The sequence below is a fragment of the Carcharodon carcharias genome, chromosome 11, assembly GCF_017639515.1.
Source record: "Carcharodon carcharias isolate sCarCar2 chromosome 11, sCarCar2.pri, whole genome shotgun sequence".
NCBI classification, from domain to species: domain Eukaryota; kingdom Metazoa; phylum Chordata; class Chondrichthyes; order Lamniformes; family Lamnidae; genus Carcharodon; species Carcharodon carcharias.
In genome coordinates this window covers 22,908,473-22,921,830 of record NC_054477.1, presented here as the reverse complement: position 1 = coordinate 22,921,830, position 13,358 = coordinate 22,908,473, and the positions used below count along the sequence as shown (strand labels likewise).

Sequence of the window (13,358 nt, the reverse complement as noted above, 5' to 3'; positions counted from 1 at the left end):
AAATGGATGTATCAGTGATTTGGAAAAAGTAAATACAGAAATAGGACAGAATCAGATGAAGCATAAACAGTAGAGATGGCAGAGGTATACACAAATCATTTGTTCATTGCTTCATCTTTGTTAATTGTATTTTTTATATTCCAACACATAATAAAAGAGAGATATACAAAGAAACACAAAGAAAGATATATCAATATTGATAAAACATACCTCAGTGCTGACATGCTGATGCCACTCACACACAAATGCATCCTCAGAAGCCAAAGCCCACATCAACTATGCCTCAGTGCACATAAAGGCACAGACACTACCGACGCAAACATGCAAATTTATCCAACATGTAACTCAGACCATCTTAGGATTCTGCTTGGAACGGACATATTTTTTTCCTGGTTTAAAACCAGACCAGAGGCACAGAAAAGAAAAGTTTACCATGGAACAAAAACAGAAAATGCTGGAAAAACTCAGCAGGTCTAACAGCATCAGTGGAGATGCTGTTAGACCTGCTGAGTTTTTCCAGCATTTTCTGTTTTTGTTTCAGATTTCCAGCTTCCACAGTATTTTGCTTTTATCAAAGCCTAATGTGGCACTGGCTACACTGAGCAAACCCGGAGATTTGTATAGGCAGGTGAACTTGATGTGAATTGAAGTTATGCAGAGAAGATTTCTGAAAACAGAAGTTATGTCCAATCTTGCAGTAAAATTAGGCTTGTACTGTTCTTTCATTGTTCATCTTTTGTATTTATCATTTCAGAAAGGCTTAAACACCCTTAATAATTAATAAGCTTAATTCTCCCTTAATCCTCTGGCTTTCCATGGACTTCAGACAGTACTTATTCAACAAATAAATAACTTAACTTGAACAGGGTTTATATCTGAGCAGTGGAAAACATTTACATGGTAGCAGACAACTGGTTTAGGTCACCAATTAATTCCAAAAAGTACAAACTTTTGATTCTCGGGTGTTTTCACAGTTCTGGTCACATTACAGGAAGGATGTGATCACACTAGAGTGGCTACAGATGAGATTTACAAGGATGTTGCCAGGACTGGAAAAGCTTGGCTATGAGGAACGATTGGATAGAGGAAGCTAAGGGGAGATTTAATTGAGATGAATAAAATTATGAGGGGGATAGATACAGTGGATAGAAAGAACCTATTCTCTATAGACAAAAGGCCATCAACCAGGGGTATAAATTCAAAGTAATTGGCAGAAGAACTAGAGGGGAGTTAAGGAGAAAATCTTTCACCCAGAGGGTGATGGGGGTCTGAAACTCACCAACTGAAAGGCAGAAGCCCTCCTTGTAATTAAGAAGCACTTGGGTATGCACTTAAGTGCTGTAACCTACAGGGCTACAGACCAAGTTAGGCTAGATAGTTATTTTTTAGCCAACACCGGCCTTATTAGGCCAAATAGCCTTCTTCTGTGCCATAATTTTCTATGCTCCTATGTGAAGGCAGAAACAGACAAAACCAAGCTCTCTTATATTCACTTTGATTTCAATACAATGCATTAAGGAACGAACACTCAGCAAAACTACAGCAACGGTCAAGACCTGTGCTGGTCTAGCACAGAATATTAAACAAGCCCAATAAGTCGACTCAGCTCCAGGCAACAAACTGAAATTAACCCGATAGCTGAATCTGAAAGCCGAGGAAGAAAACCACACTGTAAATTTTAGACAACCAGATTATTCATTAAATTTGCTTCAGATAGGTAGATTTGCTTTTGTTCTCCCAAAGGAATGCAAGGAGAAACCCATAACAATGAAGTAGAAGAGGTTGGTACCATTAAAAGTCACAATAAACTAACTCTCCTGTATTTAGAATAGTAGGGCTTTCTCACTAATTACTGGTATTAAACAGATTAGGACTGGCCCTCAAAATAGTTCTGACCTCTTGCCAAGGACTTTGGGTGGGCAATGCAATTGCTCCACCCACCCACAATCTGTCTGAACTCAAAAGGTCCCCCTGTAAGTTAAATAAAAATTACAAGTAATTATAATATATGGGAACGAATTGGAGGAAAACAGAAGTTGTGAGGGGTGGGGGAGTATAGGAGGAAAGAGGAAACTGAACAATTCCACTCCAATTCAAAAACCAAACTGCACCAACAATAAACTAAAAATGGTATTATATTTTCCTCATAACAATATTACAAAACTACACAAAGAAGCAAGTGCAAAAAGTACTTACTTTTGCAATTTTTCCCATGTCTTCCAGGGTTGCTCTTTCATTTTCAAATTGTGTGTAGGCATTTTCTATCCTGGCAATGACTGTGTCTACATTAAGAGCTCTTTTTGGGCAACCTTGAGGGAAATAAAACTTTGGAATGCACTCACTCAGTGCTGGAGGCAAGGGATTCTCTTTCTTTGCTTGAACCTGCAAGAAATAGATAAGACATTTAGCTTAAAATGCCTGCAAGACAAGTCAGCCATCAAATTTGCTACTTTCACAGACCCTGAACAACCTAGTACACAACAGGCTCCATCCTACGATTTAATCTGCAGAGGAAAGATTCTGCATAAATACTACCCAGTAAGTATTGGTTCGGTCTGAAATTTGTGGGTTCAAGTCCCATTCCAGAGGTTGTAGCATAAATCTAGGCTGATACGGTAGTGCCGTAGTGTTGCAATGTCAGGTATGCTGTCTTTCAGATGAGATGATAAATTGAGTTTCCGTTTGCCATCTTGCGTGACATAAAAGATCCCATGGCACAATTCAAAGAAGAACTGCCATGTTCCCCTGGTGTCCTGGCCAATATTTATTCCTCAATCAAGATTACAATGGGTTTCTAGACATTGTTACATTGCTACTTGTGGGAACTTGTTGCATCAAATTAGCGGTTGCATTTTTTACATTACAACTGTACAGGCTTCATTGGTTGTGAAGGATTTTGATATCTAAAGGCCATGAAAAGCACGATATATGTGAAAGTTAGTTTTTTCTAGCCAAGTAAAAGTGAACATTTATCCATTGATAGCTTTGGATGGTTTTGACCTACCATCCTTGAGTTGTGGCAGAAATATAAAAAATGAATAAAAGACAGAGAGACACTAGATTGTTTGTGACAAAATTTTGGACTAGCCAAATGGATTGCAAAAGTCTCCTACATTCTTATTGCCACTATTAATTAACGGCTCATTGTCATCCACAACCAACACCTGCCCATCATCTACTGACAGCATTTTAAAGACTGAGATTAAGGCCTGGATTTTCAGAGACTGTGCACCTTAACCAAAATAACAACAGGACCCTATATCTGGAAACCACAGGGGTGCAGAGAAGGAGGGGGCAGAATAACATTCACATATGGAAGAAACCCGAACACAGCAGGGCTGTGTTGAATTCAAACAGACTCCATTTTCACTGGAGCGAGGTCAATTTCCCCCAGTGTGTGACTTACGATTTTTAAGAGCAGATGTGAGTAGGTTAAGGTCTGTGGAACATTCAAGCTGTCAAGTTATTTAAATCCCCTGATCTTTAAATTTTGAAAAGAAGTGTTGTGTTTCAGAATTGCAAAAAAATTGCTTGCAATTTCAATAGCTGTTTGTTGACATAACCTGAGGGCCATCATTATAGTTTCATTACTGCTTGACTGCATCCATAACCTATCACAGCAGGGCAGTGGGTTGTTGTAAGTTCCCTGCATGACTGATAGGTCCAAGACGTTATTCAGGGATTAGGAGTCTTTGTTATGGGGCTATGCATATAAATGTTTGTTTTTGTAAGGAATTAAATACTTACATGGTCCTGAGGTCTGCCCATGGTGGATACTGGGTGAGTTGGCAAGGAGGGTGTAAAGGCAAAGGTCGGTGGATATCGGGATATGAGCTGGCCGGAGTTGGCACTAAGTTGGCATAGGGGCTATAAGAGATCACAGGGAGGAGCATGGGTTGGCATGGATGAAAGAAGGGGCCATGGGGTATAGGTTGGCATGGAGGGTAGGAAAGGCCATGGAGGGATGGGTGGGGCATAAGATGGCATAGATGGGGCATGGGGAGTGGATGGAGGTTGAGGTGTTGTGAGGGGCTAACTGCTTTTATCACAACTGGGACAAAGTTCTAGAGGCACCAAGGCAGGCCTTTGAACCAGTCCACCTTGGCACTCAGCAGCCTGTGGCTGCCTCCGAATTGTTTCCGTGGGGGACGGAAGCGAGCTTGGCTCCAGCATGCCCCCCATCCCACTGGAGCGAAAATCCAGCCATTCAAGGGTGTTGTTCCTGAGGCTGGTTCAGCAAGTTGGTAAATTTCCAGTCTCTGCACACCTGCCTCGAGAACGAAAATCTGGGCCTATGATTGACCCTTCACTTATGCTTGGCAAAATGACAATGCACCTTGGAATAGATGAAGACCTAAAGGACTAAAGTTTAAAAAATAAGTTTTACAAGCCTACATCCATCTATACTGCAAATATGACATGTGGAGCAGGCTAGCTGACAACAGAGGGCGTGTGCGTAAGCAGAATATACCATCTCCAGTAAAGATTTGTGAAAAAGAGAGAGAAATCAGGTAACTTTGAACTGCTGCAGCGTATTTCCCAACTCGATTGTATACCAGGTTTGAACCACCACCACATCCATTGCACTTTAACTAATGTAAAAGAATATAAAATGTAAACAAATAAAATATTTTAAATGCAACTCCTTAATACAGGGATAGAAAAAGATCTGAGGAACATGTAGGAAGTTGAATATATTCAAATAAAGGGGAAGATCATGCTTGCTACATGCATTTAATTTATTTGCAGTAGCGGTTTGTATTTTTTCCTTTTCTGTTTCATATACGAATCAGATTTCCTATACCGAAAACTGGATGTAGATATGAAAGCTAGCAAAGAGCAGTCAAGCCAAAACAATGTTTAAACTGCCAGATAAAGATAATAGTGAAAGTAAAATTAGGACTTCCATTTCTATATTGGACTTTAGGTGTAGAAAAAAGGTTACAAAAATCTTATGCTTCATAGAGGCACAGAAAAAAGTAAATGGTGTCAAAGAATGAAAGATTAGGAATGTTGATAAACAGATATTGATATGTTGCAAGGCAGTGAGTGGGAGAAAAACATTTTATAAATGACTTGCAGTTTCAGACAGCCAGCAGACAAAAAAAAAGTCTTGCATGTTCACAGAATAAGTATAACTCACTGCAAGCTTTCTGAGAGTTCCTCAGCTGCTAGAGAAAGCCATGAAAGGATGCGTTCTTCAATTCAATCCAATTGTATATCAGGTTTAAAAGACAACTGTCTGCAATGGCAAGCATCCAGTTTTCTATTTACACTACATGTGCACATCCACAAATGTTCCTTCTCCACTGAAAAGCCAGATAAAATGTTTAGTGAGATTATTTCCTAGGAAATTTAGGTACTATTAGCAAAAGAAAAAAATATGTTTCCCTGTAACTTGGAAGAGAAGCAGTGAGTTGCCCATCTGGCGAACATTTCTCTCTCATTCAAAGCATCAAAAGCAGATCAACTTGTTATTCATCTCACTGCTATTTAGTACAAGAGACAGCACCAGCCATTGTACATGACTTTATTCAACCTCACAAAAATCCTTTAATTCTGTCAACCGCAAAAGCTTATGGAATATCCTCCTCAAATTTGTCTGCCCTCAAAAATTTAATTGCCATCCTCAGCCTATTCCATGACGACACATACGCCATGATCCTCATCAACGCGACCATCACAAACCCCATCTCAGTGAAGATTGGGGTCAAAGAAGGCTGTGTCATTGCACCAACCTTGTTCACCATTTTCCTCACTGCAATATTACACCTCACCTTCAGTAAATTATCCACAGGGATGGAGATAATCTATGGAGCAGGCGGGAAACTGTTCAAACCATGTCACCTTTAATCCGAAACCAAAACCAGTCAAAGAGCTTCAGGATGCAAATAGCGCTTGTGTGTGTGTCTACTCCGAAACTGAGCTCCAGGTCACTGTTGACTGCTTCTCTGAAGCTTTGAGAAAATGCTCCTTTGACTAAACCCCTGGAAAACTAAGGTCCTCTTCCAACCAGCACCCACAGCAAAACACCTCCCCCCCACCCCGGTCGATAAAGATCAACGGTGAGATCTTAGAAGAGGCGGACCATTTTTATCATCTTGGGAGAAGACAGCCATAGACAATGAAATTCACCATCACCTCCAACGTGTCAGCTCAGCCTTCAGCTGACTGAGGAAAGTGCATTTGAGGACCAGAGACTAAGGTCATGGTCCACCAAGCAGCAGTGATCCCAGCACTCCTATATGCCTCGGAGACTTGGATGACCTCCTTCAGGACCTCAAAGCATTGCAGAAGTACTACCAATGATGCCATGACAAGAACCTCCAAATCCAGTGGCAAGAAGGCCATCCAACAGCAGTATCCATCGAGGCACTAATCACTCAAAACCAACTCTGCTCAGCTGGACATGTCATTCATATGGCTGACACCAGACTCCCGAAGCAACTGCTCTACTCGGAACTCCCAAGGAGACAGAGGAAACATTTTAGGGATATCCTCAAAGCATCCCCACAGAGGTCAAACATACCTGCTGACTGATGGGAGGCCCTGGCTTGTGACTGACCAAAATGGAGAAGGCTCATTCGGGAAGGCATCAAACACATCGAAATTCTTCACTGGGAATGTGCAGAGGCAAAGTTGAGGCATTGGAGGGAGTGATAAAACCTCCAAACAACCCCTCTACCCAATCCCACATATGCTAGAGCCTGCAGATCATGTATTGGACTCATTAGCCATTTTAGAACCCATCAAATTAGAGTGGAAGCAAGTCATCCCTTGAGCCCAAGGGACTGCCTCAGAAGAAGATAGTTATTTGTGATCACTGCTGCAGTATAATGGCTGTCAGTGTTGTTTACATAACAACCACTGCCTTCAAAGTTTATTGTGAACTGTTTCAAATATCCTCTCTCTCCACTCTCTAGTTTTTTTGCTGAGTTCAAACAGCCATTGCCATAATAAGGATACAGGATTCAAATACACAACTGCATATTTGCTCGAATTGGGCTATTTATTTTAGTGGATATAGTTACTTAATATTCTGCATTAATTAAAAGTGTATCAGCAAATGCCAAACAGGTGCTGACTGAGGAGGAGTGATTAGGCTTATGACAAATCTTTATTCCAAGATTCCAGATTTAGAGATTTACAGGGCAAACGGAAGTCAGATTCTTGTCCAACTCCAATCTCCTTCACAACTATAAACATAGGTTCTCCTACTTCCTTACAGAGGCACAACTCATTCTGTTGTTGAGGCAGGCAGGTAAGCTCTACCTAACCCACTGTAAGTGATGTTGGAGTAGACTACTTTCACATGCTGCATTCCAGCTTTCTGGCCATTGGAAATACACTACCAGGTTCCGATATTATGGGTATACTACTATTCTTTCAAATTGTGCAGAATATAGTCAGCCACTTTAATAAGGTCAACATGAAGACAAAGACTGTGAACAGCAAATGTAGACATACAAGGTGCAATGAACACAGCAGTAACCACTTCAAGGCAAAACATTCCATTGCCCAACAATCCTCTACATAAAGATATTTCTCCTCACTCTCTTGGTCCCTTGTCATTGGCTCCCTAAGGAATGAGTGTGAGGTATACTAACAACAAATTCACAGCATACTTAAGCAAAGTTACTCTTGTGTTCTATATCTCTGTTTATAAAGGCCGAATGATTCCCATAACTATTTTTCCCTAGCAGAAAATCTTTTGCTGCTTAATGTTTTTCCTTAATGTTCCACTGAAGCTTTCAATGTAGATACAAATTTCAGAAAATGTCATTTCATGATGTCTTACTTTTCAAGTTTTGCATTTGAAGGAGCAAAAGGAAAGCTCAGAAGCAAGTAAAGAAACTCACTTTTTCTGGAACAGACATTGATCGTTACTGCAACACATATATTTCATGGTACGAGACTAAAAATTTTGATTTCTTCCTTATAAGATAGATTTCACCTCCCTGGACATTAGCGCGAGTTGCAGTCAATTGCTGGGAAAGAAATAAAGGGTTAGGGTTGATGGGTGTTGATTGGATTGAAGACGAGTTGGATGATGTACCTAGGTCAGTATTGGGCCCACCTTTGTTCTTAATGAGAGAGAGATTTGGATTTGCAAGAGGGAGCAAGTATTGAAACTTGCCGATAACACAAAGATAGCAAATTTGTCAAAAAGCTAGGCTATCTAGAAAAGTGCTATACATTTTGGGAGGAAATAAAGAATGAGAGAATACTCTTGACAGGAAAGATGTGAATGGACAGAGACATGGAGATTCACACAATTTCTTGACTGCGCAAGTGCAGATAGATTAAGTCAAAAGAGGTCAACAGTATTTTGAGCTTTATAAATATGTGTAATCTTTTTAACCTCTCTGTTTTTAGAGTCCATGTAGAATGCAATGGTTAGGTCACAGTTATAAATATTACCCAATTTTAGGAGTCCCATTGTGGAAAGGACATTAAACCCAGAGAACATACAGCATAGATTCACAGGATGCTAGAGAGTGAAAACTGTAGTTATGAGGAGGGTAGAGATTTAGAACTATTTACAATGGTGCAAAGAAGGCCTAAAAAGTTAAAAACTTGTTTTTAAGTTTCCTTTTTATAAAACACAAAAAATTATAGTGCAGAATAAAATTAATTTTGATAGAGTAAATTGAGTCTGGTTGGGAAGTCTGTGAGAAATAGTTGCCATTTTAAAATTACTCTTGAAAGGATGATGGGGAAGGTTAGAGAAATGTCTCTACATGGAGGTTGTTGCATATGGAATGCTTTGCTATAGGGAGTAGCTAAAGGAGAGATTACTAAGGGAGAAATGGATAAACGTTTGAAGCAAAACAAATTTATGGGGAGAGAGCCGGGGAGTGGAATTAGTTTTGGATTGCTGCAACAAATTGGCAACACAGCCACAATTAATTGAATGGTTTAACCCTTATGCTAAAACACTCCACCCTTTCCTCCCAGTTTCTGCCAATCCGTGTTCCTATTGTGATTGGCAACAAACGCTGACCTAGCCAGTGATGCGCATATCCCATGAAAAAATAAATAATGGAGATTTGGTGACTGCTTCACTGAATAACTGGATCCCAACCTTTCCATGACTCTCAAAGACACCAACCTATGCAGGAATTCACTTTTCCTTCTTTAGTATCCTACACGGTTACCTTTCTATGCTTAAAAAAACTATTTACAGCCCATTGAAAACATTAATTGCCTCTGTGACAGAAGTCAGCATTCCGGGCTCTTGACTTCTACTTGTGGTTTTCTTTTCTCCTTCTTTTTCTTCAATTCCGTAAAAGCATGCAGTTTACCTTTGTTTCCAATGATTACAGCACAGTAATCAGCTGAGTGGCACTAAAATCCATACAGCGATTAGATTTAACTTACGAGTTCCAGGATATTAGAGGTAAAAATAAGGCTGCAAAAAAAGGGAGTAAACTTTTGACTTTTTTATTCATGAAATGTGAACATTACTGGCAAGGCCAGCATTTGTTCCCCAAACCTAATTGCCTTGAGAAGGTACGATGAGCTACCTGTTTGAACCACTGCAGTCCATCTGGTGTAAGTATATCCACAGTGCTGTTAAGAAGGTTTTGACCCAGAGACAATGAAGGAATGGCGATATAGTTCCAAGTCAGGATGGCGTGAGGGTTGGAGGGAACTTGCAACTCCCAATTTTACTAAAGTCACCAAGCTTCCAGTTCTGTTGCACACTGAACCTTGAAGTGAAGTGAATTGTCCTGGCCAACATTTATCCCTCAAATCAACACTGCTAAAAATCTGGTCATTATCACACTGCTGTTTGAGTTTGTTGTGCTCAAATTGGTGGCTTTGTTTCTTACATTACACAGTGTCTATACTATACTTCAAAAGTACTTAATTGCCAGTAAAGTGCTTTGGAATAGCCTGAGTTTGGGAAATGCAACACGTAAATGCAAGTCTTTCTTTACTTAAGCAGTCTTCTCTTTTCAGATCCACCAGGCCTCCTGTCTATTTGCAGCATTTTCTATTTTTTTTTTAAATCAATACCTTACCTGCATTCTGCAGGATAAAATTATTGTACCTTGGAAAATGTTTTAATTTCAGTCATTTCATCTTCGATTCCCTCAAGTTAGTGCCCCTTCAGACGTTTAACCATCTTCTATTTCTGACTTAAGATGTCACACGACATTTGACTCCCCTCTTTATTGTGTGCAAGATTTTCTTCCTTTGTTCTTTCCTTTTTATTTGGTCATTTGTAATTTCTTCTAATTTTCATAAAGGGTTTACACACAAACATTCACTTGTGTGTTCCACGTACAGATGTTGAGTGACTTGCTGAATGTGTCCAGCATTTTCTGTTCTCTTAACAAAAATTAGTGCTTGTTTTCACATAAATTTAGAAAATAATGCTGAAACATCAGTGATACAGCAATTCTAATGCTGAGTTAAGAAACCCCCTAAAGCCACGGATAGAGACACTGCTCAAACTTACATCAGCTCTCAAAAGTCCTCCAAATGGTAGTTGCTGACAGAAGCTGTGAGGGGGAGGAATTGTGAAGCTTTATTTACATTGCAGTGAATTATATACATCCTACCATGGCAAGGTGAAATTCTGAACAGGAACAATCTTTTGTTCTTACAAGTGAGGTGGCTAGAATGCTTGCTAATGTGATGAGAACATCTAGCTCCAAACCATTCTTATTTACAGATTTGCGAAAGGTTTATTCCTGTCTCCACGCCCCAAAAAATTGAAAAGGAAACAGCATATTAACTATCTGTGCATCTTATTAAGTGAAGTTTTACGAGTGTCAATATTAATACAGAAATGTAAACGACCTCTTCTGATATAACTTACAAGACTAAACACCCTAAAGTACTCAAAACAGAGCTTTTTTGGGGGGAGGGGGTGGGGCAAGAAGCAAAAGTAAGTTCAGAACTTGAATAATGCTGAAAAAAGAGACAAGTTAGCAAAGCTTTTTGTTATGCACTCATCAGGACAAACATAAGGGTGCCAAATTCTCCATGGCACAACCTTGGCCAGAGGAGTCAACATGCTAACCAATTAGCACCCTTTTCTCCTGCAGTATAAACTGTTGCGATCACTTGAAATTTCACATTCTTGTGTATGTTCTGATGAGTGCAAGACAAAAAGCTTCAGCAACATGTCTCTTTTTTCAGCATACAGAAGTTAGTTGATACTTAATAAACTAAACCCAACCCATGAGCAAATTAACTTCCAATTGCAAAGTAACGAGGTTAAATACATTACCAGAAAATTGTACATATGCAACATTCCAAGTCTGTTGTTACATCAAAAAAAAAAGCCATCTCAAATAGATTTAACTTATAGAACAACGGGAAAAGGTGATATCATACAAGATTTGCGTGAACAAATGTTGAAGATGCCAGTTCAGTAAATCATATGACACACTACATCCGCATACAGGTAGTATGTATGGCAGTGTTCTAATGTTTCCCATCATTTCATGCAGACAAAACAATCAGGGCACAGGCCAGGGGCTTATTTTTGGGAGGTAGCTGAGAAAGGAAATAATTTGGTTAATTGGGTCAAGATAGAGCATGAGCAAAAATTGATTTTGTTATTGTAACCTGAACCCACAGAGAAGATCATAGTTTTTACACCATGTATATAAAATTACTGATCCTCCAGATTAATTTTAAAAGGCAGTAATCGAGGAGTCAGAGATACTAAACTGCAGAATCATTCCAGGGAGGCAGAGAGGAAGGAATTAATTCACAATCATTTTCTTTTTTTAGTACTCACGAATCATAATGAACGGAACAAACTGAACAAAAAACAATGCAAGTGTAAGGAAGATGATGGTTACTCTTGCGACAAATGACTCGCCTCCTAACCTCTCAAAGTTTCTCTAGGCTAGAGTCAGAAGAGTGAAGGGATACTCACTAATTGTCTGGACAAGTACAACTTCAACAACACCAGTTTCTGCACATCATGCAGAACAGAGCAGTCTGCTTGATCAGCATCACAAACACCAAATTCAAATGTCTTCCCCTCTCATATCACTAGCACACTATGACTGTACAATTCACTAAACTTAAACCTCAAGGCCCTGCAATTTCTGCCAATAAGGCAAGTGCAAAAAATCAAGGGAATACCATCACCTCTAAGTCACCTGCCACACTGATTTGCATATACATCGCTATTCTTCACTGCTTGGCCAAAATCTCAGAATTCACTACTTAATGCTATGGAACCCTATCAATAGTTCAAGGAGAAGATAAATCATCACATTCTCAGGGCTAGCTAGAGAAAAGACAGTTTTCTCAGCAGCCCATCTAAGAATAAATAAAATTGTGTAATAAAACCATAAATGAAGGATTAATGATTGCAAAAGCTTGGAGCTATCCAGTTTTAATATTTACTTTTCTCTTTATATTATTGCTTTTTTTGTTTGGATGTAGTGGTCAACATGAGGTGTACCATTTGGAGATTAATCTTTTCTACTGGGGCACCAAGTCCCAACAATGATTCCCCATGTCCCCTTACTTCAACTGTGCAACTTAAAACGCTTAGTACAAGACTCAGCGTGAAACTGTCAAATTCTGGCACAGGCACCTACTCACTAGGAACTGGAATGAAAGTCGCCTGAATTCCGTTCACATTGAAGCCTTGCAGTGAATTAGGGTTAAAAGTGATTCTTAGATAATACACGGACTAATTTGAAAATTGGCTTCTCAAAGCTGCTTCTTACTCCTACTCCAATATGTCCATGCCTTTGGAATGCTTTACCAAAACAGCTTTCCCTTCTCTGCATTCAAAAGCATCATAACAGTTCACTTCTTGGGCTAAATTCTCTTCATTAACTTCCTCTATTGTTTAATCAGTAGCTTCATCATGAAGTGTTTCGCTGTTCATGCATGGGAGAAGTGCTGTGTTACAATCTCCATGGGGTAACCATAAACTAAAGTTACCAAATGACCCTCAAATGAAGAAATTATCGAGGCTTCACTTTTTGTAACATTATTTTGACACAAATTAGAACCAATGCAAATTAACAGGCAAATGATACTTTAAATAAAAAGACAAACTTCACTTTAAATAGTCGACACAAAGATATGTCTTATGCAACCACAAATACTCACATCACTTCCCACACAAATGTGGCACCATGTGTAATCTCAATCTTTCCAACTCGATTGATTGAGCCCTGGAGTTGCATTCACTGGCAGGCGTAGTCCATCTGAGGTACCTGGATATGGTTAGCACCAACACGGCACACGTCTACCAACCCTCTCCCACTCAGGTTTTATGGCATAGCTTTCCAGAGTTCCTTTTCAGCCAAACAACCAATAACACCCAGTTCATGGTCTGGTCCTCTGATACAAAAGGGCAGAGAGTT

The 13,358-nt window shown here is 39.6% G+C and overlaps 1 protein-coding gene across 2 annotated transcripts in view; it reads right to left on the bottom strand.

Annotated features, from left to right (window-relative positions):
- The window catches only part of ppp2r3b (protein phosphatase 2, regulatory subunit B'', beta), a 153,973-nt gene that overhangs the window by 88,382 nt on the left and 52,233 nt on the right, over positions 1–13,358 (bottom strand). For both annotated transcript variants that reach the window (XM_041199878.1, XM_041199881.1), the window contains one exon: positions 2,197–2,382. In XM_041199878.1, coding sequence (XP_041055812.1) covers positions 2,197–2,382 — 186 coding nt within the window. The remainder of the gene's footprint in view (positions 1–2,196; positions 2,383–13,358) is intronic.